Below are 18,326 nucleotides of genomic sequence, written 5' to 3'. Positions count from 1 at the left end.
CATTCTGGGTGTCATAGGCTGGGGAGGAGGGGGTGGATGGGAGGATGCTAATCTCAGCACCCATGTCAACCAGGAAACACCGGCCTGAGAAGGAGTTGCAGACGTGGAGGAGGCTGTCTCATTGGCCAACCACCATAGCCATTAGTGATAGCTGAAACGGTAGGGTGGGGGCATCAGCGAGCCTCTGTACCCCATCATTGATGATAAAAACAGTACTAGTTGCTGGGGGAGTCCATTTGCCTTTCAGTCGATTGTTGCAGCCTTGTCTTTCTCTCTGGGGCTTCCTGCCACTTGGCTTGGCTTTCCTGTCATGGTCAGCAGAAGTGACATCACTGACGTGCCAGCCACTGATCGGTCAGCGTTCCCACCAATGTTCAGTTTCCCGCTGTGTGGGCTGCTGGCCAGGAAGAAAGGCCATTAGCCCTCGTGGGCTTTTGAGAGATTGCAATGTTCATTCATCATTTTGAATTTTGGGTTGCCTCCTGGGTACCAGACCACTATAGGATGACCTATTCTGGACCCTCAACACATCCTCATTAGTCAAGAAATAACAATAGCACCCACATATCCTAAGAAGGCTGAGGTGGCCAAGGCTACTGACTCCCATCTTGACAACCTTTTACAGGAGCAAGATTTTGGATGCCCTACCTGGCTGCATCATTGTGTGGTATAGAAGCTGCAAAGCATCAGACTGGAAATTGCAGTACCCAGAGGAAACCTATGCAGACCCAGGAAAAACATACAAACCTCTCACAAAACAGTGCCGGACTTCACTCTAGTCACTAGCACTGAACCCTAACCACTACGCCAACTATATTCTGGAAAGAAAAAGTTTTATAATTTGAACCTCTAATTTTTCTATAGCTTTAAGACTTCTCAGCCTTTTGGCTAATATCAAGTTCACTGACTGTGAGCCGAGTGACTGGATCTGTGTGAAGGATGGGCCTGGCTTCATTGCCACGCAATGTTCCAGTCAGCTGGATTTTACAACGCAACCTATTCTTTGTGGAAATGTTTTTTCAGATGAGCATCTTTGACCACAAGGCCATTAGGCAGTGGTCAGTACAAAAAGTCCTGCAGACACGGAGGACTCAATTGATACTGTGGGGTAGTTTCCTGAGCAGACAGTAGAGGTCATCTGGCAGAATATTTTATCGCCTGTGCTCACAAATGAGCACCAGGATTTGGCCTGACTGGCAGTGGGAGGATCCCTCCCAGTCAAATCCTTTAAGTACGACCGGAACATAACCCATAACTTACATTGATCCCGAAATGACTATGGTGGAGTGGAGAGTTGCCCACCTCTTTGCAGAATGCAGATTCACTAAGAATATGTGGAGGATGCAAGAGTTCTTGTCATTGTTCATCCTCAGCAGCAATGTGACAGAGGACTCTGACTTACAGGCTGTTCCTGGGTATGCGCACAGAGACTGCTGGAAGACCATTGACTTGGTGAAAGACACCCTTTGGTCTACCAGCACCCGATGCCATAGACGGAATGCTTTTGACTGGCACATTCCAGGCTGTAGGAGCACATGGTGAAGGATGTACCAAGGCTTGGTGCAGCCAACGCGAGGGCTCTGTGAGGAAGATCCACAGTCTGGATTCCTGCTATTACCAGGCATTGAGGGGTTTAAACGAAGGGAAAGCCCCTCAAGCAAGGGGGGGGGGAGCCCCTCAAGCAGCGGTGGGGGGGGCGCCCGCCCCTCAAGCAGCGGTGGGGGGGGCGCCCGCCCCTCAAGCAGCGGTGGGGGGGAGCCCCTCAAGCAGCGGTGGGGGGGAGCCCCTCAAGCAGCGGTGGGGGGGAGCCCCTCAAGCAGCGGTGGGGGGGAGCCCCTCAAGCAGCGGTGGGGGGGAGCCCCTCAAGCAGCGGTGGGGGGGAGCCCCTCAAGCAGCGGTGGGGGGGAGCCCCTCAAGCAGCGGTGGGGGGGAGCCCGCCCCTCAAGCAGCGGTGGGGGGGAGCCCGCCCCTCAAGCAGCGGTGGGGGGGAGCCCCTCAAGCAGCGGTGGGGGGGAGCCCCTCAAGCAGCGGTGGGGGGGAGCCCCTCAAGCAGCGGTGGGGGGGAGCCCGCCCCTCAAGCAGCGGTGGGGGGGAGCCCGCCCCTCAAGCAGCGGTGGGGGGGAGCCCGCCCCTCAAGCAGCGGTGGGGGGGAGCCCGCCCCTCAAGCAGCGGTGGGGGGGAGCCCGCCCCTCAAGCAGCGGTGGGGGGGAGCCCGCCCCTCAAGCAGCGGTGGGGGGGAGCCCGCCCCTCAAGCAGCGGTGGGGGGGAGCCCGCCCCTCAAGCAGCGGTGGGGGGGAGCCCGCCCCTCAAGCAGCGGTGGGGGGGAGCCCGCCCCTCAAGCAGCGGTGGGGGGGAGCCCGCCCCTCAAGCAGCGGTGGGGGGGAGCCCCTCAAGCAGCGGTGGGGGGGAGCCCCTCAAGCAGCGGTGGGGGGGAGCCCGCCCCTCAAGCAGCGGTGGGGGGGAGCCCGCCCCTCAAGCAGCGGTGGGGGGGAGCCCGCCCCTCAAGCAGCGGTGGGGGGGGAGCCCGCCCCTCAAGCAGCGGTGGGGGGGGAGCCCGCCCCTCAAGCAGCGGTGGGGGGGAGCCCGCCCCTCAAGCAGCGGTGGGGGGGAGCCCGCCCCTCAAGCAGCGGTGGGGGGGAGCCCGCCCCTCAAGCAGCGGTGGGGGGGAGCCCGCCCCTCAAGCAGCGGTGGGGGGGAGCCCGCCCCTCAAGCAGCGGTGGGGGGGAGCCCGCCCCTCAAGCAGCGGTGGGGGGGAGCCCGCCCCTCAAGCAGCGGTGGGGGGGAGCCCGCCCCTCAAGCAGCGGTGGGGGGGAGCCCGCCCCTCAAGCAGCGGTGGGGGGGAGCCCGCCCCTCAAGCAGCGGTGGGGGGGAGCCCGCCCCTCAAGCAGCGGTGGGGGGGAGCCCGCCCCTCAAGCAGCGGTGGGGGGGAGCCCGCCCCTCAAGCAGCGGTGGGGGGGAGCCCGCCCCTCAAGCAGCGGTGGGGGGGAGCCCGCCCCTCAAGCAGCGGTGGGGGGGAGCCCGCCCCTCAAGCAGCGGTGGGGGGGAGCCCGCCCCTCAAGCAGCGGTGGGGGGGAGCCCGCCCCTCAAGCAGCGGTGGGGGGGAGCCCGCCCCTCAAGCAGCGGTGGGGGGGAGCCCGCCCCTCAAGCAGCGGTGGGGGGGAGCCCGCCCCTCAAGCAGCGGTGGGGGGGAGCCCGCCCCTCAAGCAGCGGTGGGGGGGAGCCCGCCCCTCAAGCAGCGGTGGGGGGGAGCCAGCCCCTCAAGCAGCGGTGGGGGGGAGCCAGCCCCTCAAGCAGCGGTGGGGGGGAGCCAGCCCCTCAAGCAGCGGTGGGGGGGAGCCAGCCCCTCAAGCAGCGGTGGGGGGGAAGCCAGCCCCTCAAGCAGCGGTGGGGGGGAGCCAGCCCCTCAAGCAGCGGTGGGGGGGAGCCAGCCCCTCAAGCAGCGGTGGGGGGGAGCCAGCCCCTCAAGCAGCGGTGGGGGGGAGCCAGCCCCTCAAGCAGCGGTGGGGGGGAGCCAGCCCCTCAAGCAGCGGTGGGGGGGAGCCAGCCCCTCAAGCAGCGGTGGGGGGGAGCCAGCCGCTCAAGCAGCGGTGGGGGGGAGCCAGCCGCTCAAGCAGCGGTGGGGGGGAGCCAGCCGCTCAAGCAGCGGTGGGGGGGAGCCAGCCCCTCAAGCAGCGGTGGGGGGGAGCCAGCCCCTCAAGCAGCGGTGGGGGGGAGCCAGCCCCTCAAGCAGCGGTGGGGGGGAGCCAGCCCCTCAAGCAGCGGTGGGGGGGAGCCAGCCCCTCAAGCAGCGGTGGGGGGGAGCCAGCCCCTCAAGCAGCGGTGGGGGGGAGCCAGCCCCTCAAGCAGCGGTGGGGGGGAGCCAGCCCCTCAAGCAGCGGTGGGGGGGAGCCAGCCCCTCAAGCAGCGGTGGGGGGGAGCCAGCCCCTCAAGCAGCGGTGGGGGGGAGCCAGCCCCTCAAGCAGCGGTGGGGGGGAGCCAGCCCCTCAAGCAGCGGTGGGGGGGAGCCAGCCCCTCAAGCAGCGGTGGGGGGGAGCCAGCCCCTCAAGCAGCGGTGGGGGGGAGCCAGCCCCTCAAGCAGCGGTGGGGGGGAGCCAGCCCCTCAAGCAGCGGTGGGGGGGAGCCAGCCCCTCAAGCAGCGGTGGGGGGGAGCCAGCCCCTCAAGCAGCGGTGGGGGGGAGCCAGCCCCTCAAGCAGCGGTGGGGGGGAGCCAGCCCCTCAAGCAGCGGTGGGGGGGAGCCAGCCCCTCAAGCAGCGGTGGGGGGGAGCCAGCCCCTCAAGCAGCGGTGGGGGGGAGCCAGCCCCTCAAGCAGCGGTGGGGGGGAGCCAGCCCCTCAAGCAGCGGTGGGGGGGAGCCAGCCCCTCAAGCAGCGGTGGGGGGGAGCCAGCCCCTCAAGCAGCGGTGGGGGGGAGCCAGCCCCTCAAGCAGCGGTGGGGGGGAGCCAGCCCCTCAAGCAGCGGTGGGGGGGAGCCAGCCCCTCAAGCAGCGGTGGGGGGGAGCCAGCCCCTCAAGCAGCGGTGGGGGGGAGCCAGCCCCTCAAGCAGCGGTGGGGGGGAGCCAGCCCCTCAAGCAGCGGTGGGGGGGAGCCAGCCCCTCAAGCAGCGGTGGGGGGGAGCCAGCCCCTCAAGCAGCGGTGGGGGGGAGCCAGCCCCTCAAGCAGCGGTGGGGGGGAGCCAGCCCCTCAAGCAGCGGTGGGGGGGAGCCAGCCCCTCAAGCAGCGGTGGGGGGGAGCCAGCCCCTCAAGCAGCGGTGGGGGGGAGCCAGCCCCTCAAGCAGCGGTGGGGGGGAGCCAGCTCCTCAAGCAGCGGTGGGGGGGAGCCAGCCCCTCAAGCAGCGGTGGGGGGGAGCCAGCCCCTCAAGCAGCGGTGGGGGGGAGCCAGCCCCTCAAGCAGCGGTGGGGGGGAGCCAGCCCCTCAAGCAGCGGTGGGGGGGTGCCCCTCAAGCAGCGGTGGGGGGGAGCCCCTCAAGCAGCGGTGGGGGGGAGCCCCTCAAGCAGCGGTGGGGGGGGGATGGAAAGAATGTAACAGTAGTGGAAATGCTGTTAAATAGAAATAAATACAACAATGTACAATGATGGAAATTTATGGATATGTCACAAAGGGTGCAAAGAGACTGAATAGTTTACATATAGTTTTTGTTGGCTTTTATTCATTTCAACTCAAAAAGATGTTCACAAAATAATGGATTTCTTTCACCAGTAAAACAGTTTACATTTTGTAAACAATTCATTATGGATAAAGTCTATATTTCTTTTAAAAATGTAAGCCTTCTAAATGAAGGTACATGTACATTGATTGGCAGTGAAGACCATTGGGGAAAAAGGTATTTGGTTGTTGAGATCATTGGGGTGAAGAAATGTGGGAAGTAAGGCTGGTGGAAATGGGAAGCAATCCATAGCTATAGCTTCCTAGAAGATGCAAGCATTTGGAGTTCATAGTAGACAGTCCATGAAAAGTCTGGGCCTTTAAATTAATCCAAAGAATTCTTTAAATATACATGGGTGAGGTAGTATACAAAACAGTGAAATAATTATTTTTTTGCTACTTAAGTTTTATTGCAAATGTTCAGTAGACCTTGTAATTCCCACTGAAGATCTGCTTATAATTTTGGGAAATCTATTTCCAATGCAGTTAAGCTTTCTACATATCAAATTGCGCATAAAAAATATTGAACTCAGTTTCAGGATTCTGGTATTTAGTCCTAAATAAATTACTTATTTGCACAGCTCTATCAACATGCACTGGTTTTTGAGGCACTTCTAGTTCCGCACCTTGGATCACTCTGCTACCATTACAAAGATTTTCAAGTGCTTTAAATCACATGAACCCCTTTTATTTAATAACTTGCTAATTACTGTTCTCTTTTTTTTAAGACGAGCAAAATATAAATTTTTTATTTAAATGTTTTATAAAAGAGTTCAAAAATAGTCAACAGGATTCCCTTACCATTAAGTTACGAATCTCATTTAAAAAGTACAGATGTAGCTTAAAGCATCAACTTACCTAACAAGTCCAACTTTACAAAGAATTTCTATAAACATAATTCCATTAATATTCCTTTGAAAATAGGAATGAATGTGACAAGTCCTCTTTTGCCTTTCTTTAAATCATGTAATGGTATAATTTGCCTCCAAGAGTAAATACCTGCTGAGATTTGAGACTTACAGGAATACAAGGATCAGAGTTTCCATTATGTCAGGCTTTCTTGCGAGGAATGAAATGTATCCTCTGTTCACAACCTTCCAAGTTGGCTATGTTGAAAACTGCCACAGTCGCAATGGCCAGATAATTACCTCCATCAAAATGCTGTGACAATTCCACATAATTAAATTTTATTATCTGTGTCGTAGTTAAGAATACATACTTTTAGGAAAGACAACCATCCTTAGCAGGACAATAATCCCTCAACTAAATGACCAAGAAAACCTAATAAATAGCTGGTGAGGCAGATCTGGACGCATACAAGCTCTAATACAATAAAATGAGTCATTGGGTATTTAAAATGATTCATTGCTCTTCAGCAAGTTTCATTTGTGAACAATGATTGCAAGCTAATCTTTTACCTAACTTCATAGGAAGGAACAAACTCTTAGATAGGTCATAAGAACAGAAAAAAATAAGATTTGATTGGTTAAGCAGAAATACTTTGAGGCAAAACTATGAATCTAAACGGGATTCAGATAGGATGGCAGGATTCTGGAAATTGAGAAATGTCTCCCTCAAAACTGCTCAGGGTGGGTGAACTCTACAGTTCTCAAATGGGACATTTTTTTCATTCACCTGAGCAACATTCACAATCATGATTTTGCTGAAATACAATTAAAGCCACAATTTCATTCACATCTGATGTCTTGATCTCTATTGGCCTCTTGACAAATTAGAAATTTGTTTTAAATACGAGACCAGAGTCAAGGATGTTAATAAATCTGCAACACCTACATCTCCTGATAGTCCTTATTGAAGTAAATTCCACAACTTCCTTCATCCAGAGTTAATAACAATGGATATATTTAGAAATTAAGCAAGATGGGGACAACAGATCCCCCTGCTCAATTTTCTTCCAAATAGGTTTGGTAAACTTTGATTTATCCTCACCTACCAAAACTGTAAACTGGTTACTGATCCTGTACGTTCTCTCTGGTGGATGCAAAATTACCATTACATCATGAACTGAGGGAAATTCCCCTTTGTCCTTGTTTAGTTTAACAATTAAACACATTAAATACATTTTCACAGTTCTATTGAGATCTCTATGCATTGTTTTACATTTCAAGAATGATAATAAGCTGTTCAATAACGGTAGAGTGCTTTGAAATTGTCTTAAGTAATGAAAGGTGCTATATAAATGCAAATATTTATCTTTATTTATCCCTTTCCCCCATTATTTTATGGTGCTGTCTAATTCATTCCAAAAAATATTTGATAAGGCATTCTTTGAGACTAGGTCGATTTAAAATATCAACTCCTGCCTCTTGGACTTGCTGAAGTTTTGCTTCAGAGTGACGTTTGTCTTTTCCTATTTTCCATGAGAGCCTGATGTTGGAATGAAGTAAAGGCACAAGCAAAGGATGATTTTCCTGGTGTTCTATAGTCTGCAAGGCCCGCTCACAGTAAGCTTGGGCCTCTTCTTGTTGATCTTGCTCTTGATAACACACAGAAATAGAAGCTAGAGTGAAAAGTAAATGGCTTGCATCAAAGGAACACAACTTCTGCTGCAAGTGAAGAGCATTAATTAATGTCTCCATGGCGTCTTTGCACATACCACCTCGTAATAATTCTTGAGCTTCTTTTAAATCTCGAAGGTAAAAAAATTCCAGAAATATTTTAGACCGGCGAATATCTGCAATAGAGTGGATATGCTGGAGATACTGTTCAAAAGCCCGACTGCGTTTTGCAATGGTTTCATGCGTATAGTTTTTTCGGATTTTCTTCTTTGGAAAGACCACCTTGCTCATATCCTCTCTGAAATGCTTGTGGAGTGTTTCATTTAACTTTGCAAAATCAGTATAACGCCGAATAATCAGTGCCTTGTCTTCATCGAAACTTCTTGACTTTATTACGTGTATGGTGTAGGCCTTTGGTAAAGAGAAGAAGCCTGTTAACAGAATTCCTTAAAAACCATTCATTGTAATCTATATTATTGTACACAAAATATATTTGTAGTGAATCATTCTCCCCACTATGAAGAGTCCCCACTAAATGTAGCCACTGTTTACTGCTACCTTTTAAGTTTTTGAATCAGAAGGTTGAGGGGACAGGGCAGAAATATTTTGAAGGTCCTGATGCAGCACTATTGACAAATGTAAAAGATCCCGTCATACTATTTTAAAGAATGGATAAATTCTCAATGATTCCTGCTCAACCAACATTATCCACTCTGTGACAACTGGCTGCTACACATTGACACTATAACCCTAGAGCTTCAAAGTATTTAAGTGGCTGCATGACATCTTAGCAGGATACAAAAGGTCCGTTTTTTGCTTTTCCTTAATAAGGCTGGAATTTTAGTTTATTTAAGTCTGTAACACCAGAAAGTTTTAGCAAGAACTTAAAACATGTTTACTTGTAGTTCATTTCAAATGTGTTTAAATATGTGTTGGTTCTGGAGTAGTGTCACTCTTTCATCCGACTCAAAAAAAATGAGTTTTTGCCTACCTAGTCCTCAAAGAAAACAACTTGAAAACCCTAATTACAAGGAATAAGCAAGAAGCGACCAAAATGCTTCTGCATGTCCAACATCTGATTTATTTGAGGAAGTGAGAACTTAAATCAACCACAGTAAATTTTACACAGTGTGAACAGGAACTTCCTTGAGAAATAGAAAATGATGGCTATTATTTGTTTGATTTGAAGATTAATGGCTGGTGAAGTTAGTACCAGGTGGAATACCTCATGGATTAATTGGATCTAAAATTGATTTTAATTTACATCAATAACAAGCTCAACTAAAAATATATTCAATTTAGAAAATATATTAAGAGTGAAAGTGGATGTAATTTTTTTCCGGAATTTCAAAGATTGACAAAATATTTTAAGAATTTCCAAATTAAATGTTAGAAAACATAAAATATTCCTTGTTGGTTGGGGGGTGAGGGGAAGCGAATGGTAAATGGGGGGGGAGGTGTGCTAAAACAGCCAAGCACAAAATTGAAAGAAATTCAACAAGCAAAAATTGCACAGCACCAATTAACAAAGCCATTGTAAACTTCATGGTCAAAACTATAGAAATAACTTGTGTAATGTTAAAAATAGGACAACAATGTGTCAATGAATTTCTTAGCATTTTCCCCCTAAAATATGGTAGAACTACAAAAAAGGAACATCTCAATATGAAAATGCAAGACATCTTGCTCCCTCCATCCTCCATAAGACCATCTAGAACTACAACCTCATCCAATTCTGACCTTGCACCCCAACTTCTCTTGAATTACTGCCCACAGCCATGCCTTTAACAGTCTATAGATCCAGTTCTGGAATTCTAAGAGTCTCTATAAGATATTGCCACTGTTTTTGGAAACATTAAAATGCTATTGAAGTTTATACACAGTCACTTCAAAGGTTTAAAATAGGATTGCCTTCAGTTTGTCATTGAGAAACAAATGGAAGACACTTATAGAGCAAGTCCTCTAAAAATGTTATAAAAAAGGAAAACCATTGTTAAAACACATAGCAAGTCTCAATCACTGCTACACCAAGTTAAAGAAGTGATTGAGTGTGCTAGGACCTCTGGGACAGCAGGTTACATGCTAGTACTAGTTAGTCAGGGTTTTCTTGACACAGGCCTTGTTAAAGTAGAGACAAAGATTTGTAGTGCATCAGGCTGGGTCGTTTCTTGTTTACTGACCACATTATGCAGTTCCACAAGTGCCTGTTTGTTCAGGAGGGATACAAAATCCAGTGAGAATTTCACTGATGAGAACTCTTAGGGTAAACATTGTCCAAGATCCCAACTTGGAAATTACAACAGTTACGTTCGAAACATACAGGGAACTTCTGGTGTTAATTAGGTGCAAATTGGGCGGCATGGACTTGTGGGCGAAATGGTCTGTTATCGTTCTGTAATTCTAAATTAAAATTAATCTTATGTAGCCAAAGGAAGTGGTAAAGGTGGGTACAATTACATTTAAAAGACATTTGGACAGGCTTGTGGATCAGAAAAGTGTGAAGGATTATGGACCAAGTTGCAGATGGGATGAACTCTGGAGGGCACCTTGGTCTGCATGTACAAGTTGGGATGAAGGGCCTGCTTCTGTGCTGTATGACTATGACAAATTGAAAATCACAGGAATCCATGCTCCAATGGCATCCATGCTCCAATGGCTCCAGAATACATAGGAACTGAACTTGGAAAGGAACATACAGGTTATTACTTTTACCTGCATCTGTTGTTTTTATAAGAGATCAAAACAGGATGGTTGAAAAGGGTATGAAAGAAGCCCTACTGTAGTACATTTGTATATGGCATAAAAAAACGTGGTTGAGAAACTGATGGATTGGGTGCCAGTCAAGTGGGGTATTATACCTAGATTGAGCTGAGTGTTTCTAAAATTACTTTAACTTAAAGACTGTATGTCATCAAATTCCTAATGTGCAATTTGAGATGGAAAGGCTTTGACAGATAATTAATTGCCACAAATATTCAAACTCTGACCTATAAAGTTTTTAATGATTGGTGCAATGCAGTTTCTGGTCTGCAGCAACCTCTAGAACAATGAGCGATTCAGTGACAGTGGCGAGGGAGGTAGTAAGACTCTTGTTGAAGATGATCACTACTGGGTAATGCACAGTACAAATGTTACTTGTCACTTCTCAGCCAAAGGAAGAATGTTGTTCGGATCTTTCTAGAAATGAACACGGATTGTTTCATTTTCTGAAGAGTTGTCAAATTGATCATGAATATTTTCCAGAAATATTATTGAATTCATTCATATAAATAATTTCTCCTTAAACAGCAAATGATTGTTTCATTAACAGAGGTGGAGCATCCAGAAAGAGAGAGAGAGAGAGAGAGAGAGAGATGCTAAGATTTCCATCAGGTGGAACTTTCTGCAAGGAGGAGATGCTGTGAACAAAGAAGCAGAGTGAAAGGAAGGTCAGTTAATCAACTTTATCAGGATCAACACTGGACTATTCTTCCGTGAACTAATTATCCAAAGAGAACAATGGACACTGACATCTTTGAAAGGGACAGTCTGGGAGATTGTAAAGCACAAACAGATACTTTGATAATTGCAGACCAGGTGTTTAAAGTGATCATGGAACAGCGACACCATAAATTTGGAAAAGTCTTGGAGGTATGTGAAAGAGTGGATTAAAAGATGCTTCCTGGAAGAAGCATGGACTAGAGGGGCCAAGGTGACCTGTTCCTGTGCTGTAATTGTTCTGTGGTTCTAAGTAACAACAATGACTCTGAAGGCCAACGACTGACGATCATTCAGAAGCCAGGCACTCAAGAAATGAACTTTCCCTGTCGAACCCCAGCCAGATTCATCTAAAGTATCCATTCTTGATGAGTGCCATAGCTTATTCAATTAAAAGCCTTGTTTTCTTTTCACCTCCTGTAACATTAATTTTTTTAATGCTTTTTATGTAGTTGGTGGGAGAGAAGTACAGAAGAAACCAAAATGTGACTGCTTCATAATGAAGGAGGCCAATACACTTTGAGCAAATTTCTAGGGGAGCCATAGCCAAAAACAGGTTGAGAATGGCTGATCTAGAGCAAACAATACAAGTAGCCATTGACAAAGAGAAACCTGGGAGTTGACCTCAGGTGAAGGACACCACAGCATGGAACTAAGGGTCAGATGGCTGAAGGAACCACACTGACTGTGGGCTGCTGGTGACTTGCAGTCGATGGGAACTAGGTATCAGAACTGGGATTCATGAAGGTGCTGAGTGAAAGAAGGGTTTTTATGGTGCTAAAAGCTTCTTGATTGTATTGAGGGTTTGGATCTGGACCTCAGGTTACCAATGGATTGAACAGGAGATGATGCTGCTGCAGAGGCTGGAGGAAAATCCATGGCCCACAGTGTCTCTGAAGCCACTCTCTTTTGCTTCTCTTATTAAGTGTGCCAGGCAATACTAATTACAATGCTGTCTTTACAGCAGCCAAAGTTGAACTATATTGTGTATATTACATTTTTTTATTATTACATGACAATAAAAGAAATCTTGTACAATGAACAACTAGTGAGTTTTAGAAGTTGTGGCACGCAAGAACTGTGTGACTAAAATATTTATGAAACAAAAGAGTTAAATAATTATTCAAATTGCATGGTGGATCTTTGAGTTGTTGGAACTAATCACAATTAACAGTTATAAGGAAAGTTGAAGTCTGAAATGTTAAATTGTGTGCTATGTTTAATTGTCAACAGAAGAGACTACAGTAGCTACAAAAACAAAGCAAAAAGAAAATCTAAAAATTATTGGTATTACCTGGTTTACCAAGCATAACAATAATGCTGTTGTGTGGATCAGATTCTAAAATTGAATATGAGGGTGTGGTTTATTAACTTCTAAAATTAACAGGTTGTGCTCTTCAGAATTCCTTTGGTGAATTCCAGATTCGGTGTCGACAGATCTGTGGTATCAATTTTTTTTTGAAGGTAAATAAAAAACTTTTATCATATAGGAAGAGATCCTAGTGTTCAAACAGTGTATGTTACTGCTAATGTTCCATTTAACCCCAATTCACACTTTATATTCCTTTCTTCCTCATTCTGGTCTAATTTTCTTTACTACAAACACTGGGGCACAATAACCACTTGTGATGTTTCAGATATGTTGACAAGGGGACACCAAAACAATGGCCATGAATTGTTGGCAAGAGCCAAACTTCATGCTCCAGTGTCAACTTCTGGTAGAAGTGCTGACTGATCCTCAACAGCAAGTCCCTTTGTGGCAGTGTTAAAATGTCAATGTTTTGCTGAGGTTGGTGGTGGGGTGTCCTGCCCATATTTTAACTGGAAAAGATGTCACCATCAGACAACCAAGCTGCACCCCAGCTTTCGCTGACTGTCAGTATCAAAAAATGTTTCTGATATTATATCTGTTACTGAAACATTTTTTGAAATAATTAAAAACCAAACAGTAAAAACATAAAATTATATTTAAAAAAACATTTGACCAACTCGTTTAAAAAATGTAGCACAGGTCAAGTACCCCTAATCCGAAGTTCCAAAATCCAAAACTTTTTGAGCACCAACATGATGCCACAAGTGGGAGCCAGTTTGTTACAAACCCTCAACCATACTGATTTTTGCTATCCAGCAGAATTTCTAGTATTTGGTGCTGCATTCATCTTCTTTTGTAAGCAGGGAAGTTTTTTTAAAAACAGTACAAACATTATTTTGAAAAAATAAAATACAGTGTATTGCAACCTTTTCATTAAAACACAGCATCATAGGTGGAGACTGAAAGCCTGTCATTGTTTGTTGTTGCTATTTAACAGCTGATACAGGCATTCTGCTGATGCTATTATACTGCTGTGTTACCCTAAAAACATTATTTCAAAATCTGAAACACTTATGGTCCCATGCATTTCGGATAAAGGATACTCAACCTGTATTACCAAACATACTTGGTGTATTGCAGTGCTCTTTATCTAAAAAATTATATTGGTGCTTTCATTCATAGAATTCATGAGTTTGTAAGGTCTAGGGCTGTGGTTCTCGATTTACCCCACCCCCCCCCCACCCCCACACTCATATAGGATGGCATAAGTGCTCTGTGGTTACTTAAGGTGGAAAGAAAATGGTCGAGAACCACTGGTCTAAGGGAATAACCGAAGTACATTTTACAGATGATAAACAGCAGCCACGATACAGTGGTGGAGGAGGGACTGAATGATTAAGGTATGGGCTGGGTTGTTCATCAAACAGACTGTATTTTCTTGATGGGGGGGGGGTCGTATAATTGAGAGTTATTGATTTACTCATCCAAGCACATGGAAAATATTCCACCACATTCTCAATATGCAACTTTTAGGTGTGGTGGTAGGACTGAGGAATAAAAGTCCTCAAAAAACATTAGGACACTCATTCCCTAAATTGACCCCGTAGGCACAGCCTACTGACCCCGTGGTCAGTCCAGCTAAGTTTCTGTTCAATCTAACAGCCAGAATATTGATCGGGTGTAGCAGGTCATTTTTTTAAAAAAAGTATAAATTATCAAGCATCTACTACACTTTAGTCATTTTCAGAAGTGCTTCTTCAGTCAGTTAACAGAGACACTGTTCTCCTGGCAGGACTGAGCATAGTTTTCTGGTGGATTTCCCAGAGTTTAATAGTTGGGGAATTGCTCCAAATGTCTGCCGAATCTGACTCCACGATGAGCCCAACGTCCAAGAAAAAGAATGGCTAAGTGAGGGTCAGTGTATGATATAATCATGTCCACTCACAGACATACAGGAATTGTGAAACCACCCAGAACCGTCTGTCATTTATTCTGCACAGGAAGAACACGCACCACATATTTTGAAGACGAGTTCTGGATGACTGTTGCACTCGTGACCTCAAATATCAGTTTTTCTTCAAGGAACTTCACTCTGGTCTTCTTCCAACTTTCTTGAAGCTGCTTTGTAAGCATATTGCAGTGTTTTATCTCATCCAAGGAGTTCTCTACAAAACACAAGGGTGAATTGTATGTTGCAGCTTTAGAAAGTTGTGACGATAATTGAAAATGGAACATTTCAATTACTTATTGCTCTGAATAAGGTTATTGTCTTTGAAAAATAAAGAAATAATTTTTAGTGCATGTCTTACAATCCCAACAAGTTCTAATTGCAATTTACAGGTAAGAAAGTATTTTGAATTGTAGACACTATTACTAACACAGGCAACCAGCAACTTTAATTGAAGGATAAATAACTCCAGGAAACTGAAATGAGAATGCAGAATTGCGTTTATACTGCATAGAAGTATAGACGGAAACTTGATGTGTCTCAAACTCGTGCAGCATCAACCCTCAAGCACCCATTCACACTAATCCCACTTTTAAAAATTCTTATATCATCTTTTCCCTGGATTTCCCTTGCACCTATGATCTAGGGACACATTACGATGCTCATTTAACAACCAACCATTGGGTCTGAGATGTAGGAGAAAACCGGAGCACATGGAAAAAACTCAGACTGCCACAGGAAGGACATGCAAACGCCACACAGAAAGCATTGAAGGTCAAGACTGGAACCAGGTCCCTCAATCTGGTAGGCAATGATTCTATTATCTGCACCACTGTGCTGCCCTTAAACAATCCCCATGGCACTATTTTGCAGAACAACAGGGAAATTATCCTAGATATCAATAGTTACCACATCCAAACTTACAGAAACATTATCTCATTGAAGTTTGACCATGTTTAGTATTCAAAAATGTGGTTGCTCCTTCAGTTACATTAGAACAATGACAACACTTGACATAATACACTATAAAGAAGCATAAATAGCCTGGAAAGGAAAATGCAATGCTTTTTATTTAAAACAATGTTTCAGAAACAAGACTTGAAACAACCTCTATCGGCCCTATGACTTTAGTTCAAGAAAATATTTATGATTGCCATACAGTTGATGTGGATCCTCATAGCAAACAATTGGCCTCAATACAGGTTACCTATTCTACCTTCTTGAGAGTCATATGGCCCAAAGAAGAATGAAAGGGGATCCAGGATATTGGGGCATTTAAAAGCAGATATAATACAATAATGGAAGGAATCAAGTTTTTACAGTATAGTTGCATGGCAAATTAAATGGAGGTGCTGAATGCATTGGCTAGTTGCCTGGATTAATGCAAACTGGTAAGAATGAGACCAAAAAGGAAAAGGAGCTCAAGTCCTTATTTTTCTTTAAAAAACATAATCTTTTTAAAATTAACTGGTGGAATGTTCAAAAATTGATCATTCAGCATTCCTACATCTTACCGATCATACCTTGGTGTCCTATACCATGTCAAGATTGCACACAGTAAATTATAATTTTGTTAAGTAGTTAAAAGGACCTGTCATTTGTGAAATGCATTCCAAACATTTCATATTGTTAGACTCCTCTATGGAGACAAAGTTCACGGCGGCCTTGTGATGCTATCCAGATTGTGATGAATGTTCATATCTGCCTGTTGTTTGAGTTTACAGTTCGTTGCTTCATTTACAATGTCACAAAGCTTCTCTGTTCTAGAATGAGACATGCAATCCTTTACCCTTGATTGGTTTGCAGCAGGAAATGCAAACTCTGAGTTTTCCACAATCTAGATGGAAAGATTTGCACATGGCCTGCTTCAGCTTGTGGCTTTGCTGGAGGTAATCATACCTTATTTAAGGCTGTGAAGGGATGGCAGGCCTTAGCAGTGTTCCTACACTATCTAGAACAATCCAGGACTTTGGAAATCCTTAGTCTTATATTGGTATTAATAGACCCTATTTGTGCTCAACCTGAGAACCTAATTGCATATTACTTCCAAGCTACACAGTACTCTGTGATTCCACAGATTCTCTCGTAATATGCATTTCCTGTCTGGTCTACCACAGTGGGGCTTTTTAATCACTAACACACAGTATCACATCTCCAAAAAGCAATGCATCCTACAGTTTTCAATCCAAACAATTGTTTGGGGAAATGGAACAGAAAAGTTCAACACAGGAGCAGGCCCTCTGTACCAACCATAAGGTCAAATTAAATTGATCATATCTGCCTACACATTCCCTGCCTATTTTGAAGTAAAATACAAAAGTCTGCAGAAACTGTGGTTGAAGTAAAAACACAATGCTGGAGAAACTCAGCAGGCCAAACAGTGCATTGTATTTTATGTAGCAAAGATACATAACTAATGTTTCAGGCTTGAGCCCTTCATCAAGGTATGAAAAATGTTGACAGGTGCCTGAATAAAATGGTAGGGGGAAAAGCATGGTCCTAAAGGCAGGAAGTAACAGGTGGATAAGGGAGGGAGGGCACACGAGCAAGCAGGGGTGGAGGGATCGCTCTGTGAATTGAGAGGGAAGGAGATGGAGAGCTGGAGGAAAGAAGACAAAGGGAAGGGAGTGAGAATGGTGAGCAGGGTAGCAGAAACAGAAGTTGATGTTATTGCCATCTACTTCTTGTTGGAGAGTGCCCAGACGGAAAATCAAGTGTTGTACCTCCAATTTATGGGTGGTCTTGCTGGGATAGTACGAGGCCATGGACAAACGTGCAAGGATGGGAGTGGAGGACAGAATTGAAGTGGTTGGCCACTGGGAGATCTCATCACTGATGTGGACAGTGAATGTGTACAATGAAACCATCGCCCAGTTGGTGCCCAGTCTCTCCAATGGAGAGAAGGCGACAAAGGGAGCACCAGAGGCAGTAGATACACAAGTGTTGCTTCACTTGAAAGATCTATTTGGGGCCCCAAATGGTGGAGAGGGAGGAGGCATGGGTGCAAGTGTGGCACTTCCTGCGGCTACAGAGAAGGTGACGGGGGGAGGGGTGGAATTAGTTGGGAAGGATGAGTGGGCAAGGGGGTCACAGAGGGAGTAGTCCCTATGGAAGGCAGAGAGGGGAGGAGAGGGAAAATGGTGGAAGTGGATATGAAAGCCATGTTTAAGAAGCATTTAGATTGACATAAAATTATCCTCTGTAATTTTTGCCTCCTATAACAAGATCCCACCACTGACACATCTCAGCTCCTATCACTGTTTCACTGTATCCATGTACAAAAAGAAACTTGCCTTGGAAATCTCCTATTAACCTCCCCCTTCTTATCTTAAACCTGTACCCTTGAGTATTTGACTTTTCCATCCTGGGAAAATTATGCTATCTATCTACCGGTACTCTATGTCTCTCATAATTTTATACACCATCAGGTAATCCCCTCAACCTTCCATTCTCCAGAAAAAAAATAAAGGTTGTCCAACCCTTCCTTCTAGCACATACTCTCTAATCTAAGCAACTTCCCGGTGAACCACATTTGCCTCTCTCCAAAAGATCAGAAGTGTACATAAAACTCCAAATATGGCCTAACCCAAGTTTTACGCCGCTACAGCACGATTTCCCAACTTTTATACTTAGCACCTTAACCAATGAAGCAAGTAGGTCTCATTCCTTCTTTACCACCCCATCAACATGCTTTGCTACTTACAGGGAACTATGGATTTTCACCCCAAGATCCCTCTGTACATCAGTGTTCCTAAGGGTTCTACCATTTGCTTGCTGTATATTTTCCTCTTCTGTTTGACCTCCCAAAGTGCAACATCTCACATTTGTCCAAATTAAACTTCCATCTGTCATTCTATGCCCACATTTCCATTTGGTTAATATCCTACTGTATGCTTTGACATTCATCATTATCCACAAGTCCACCAAT

The 18,326-nt window shown here is 46.1% G+C and overlaps 2 protein-coding genes across 8 annotated transcripts in view; one reads left to right on the top strand and one right to left on the bottom strand.

Annotated features, from left to right (window-relative positions):
• The window catches only part of LOC138735961 (EF-hand calcium-binding domain-containing protein 5-like), a 217,460-nt gene that overhangs the window by 136,138 nt on the left and 62,996 nt on the right, over positions 1-18,326 (top strand). For 2 of the 7 annotated variants that reach the window (XM_069884667.1, XM_069884666.1), the window contains one exon: positions 10,972-11,551. The exons of 4 other annotated variants lie outside the window; for them this stretch is intronic. In XM_069884667.1, coding sequence (XP_069740768.1) covers positions 10,972-11,065 — 94 coding nt within the window. In that variant the 3' untranslated portion in view covers positions 11,066-11,551. Of the gene's footprint in view, positions 1-10,949; positions 11,552-18,326 lie in introns of those variants that run through there. One more of the 7 variants, XM_069884668.1, reaches the window with a different exon arrangement.
• The window catches only part of snx21 (sorting nexin family member 21), a 32,723-nt gene continuing 19,512 nt past the window's right edge, over positions 5,116-18,326 (bottom strand). Inside the window, exons 3-4 of the mRNA XM_069884681.1 lie at positions 14,464-14,615; positions 5,116-8,072 (exon numbers count right to left, since the gene is read on the bottom strand). Coding sequence (XP_069740782.1) covers positions 7,401-8,072; positions 14,464-14,615 — 824 coding nt within the window. The 3' untranslated portion in view covers positions 5,116-7,400. The remainder of the gene's footprint in view (positions 8,073-14,463; positions 14,616-18,326) is intronic.

This window comes from Narcine bancroftii, chromosome 6, assembly GCF_036971445.1.
Source record: "Narcine bancroftii isolate sNarBan1 chromosome 6, sNarBan1.hap1, whole genome shotgun sequence".
NCBI lineage: Eukaryota > Metazoa > Chordata > Chondrichthyes > Torpediniformes > Narcinidae > Narcine > Narcine bancroftii.
Note: the sequence above shows the minus strand (reverse complement) of the source record. Positions and strands in the feature narration are given on the sequence as shown.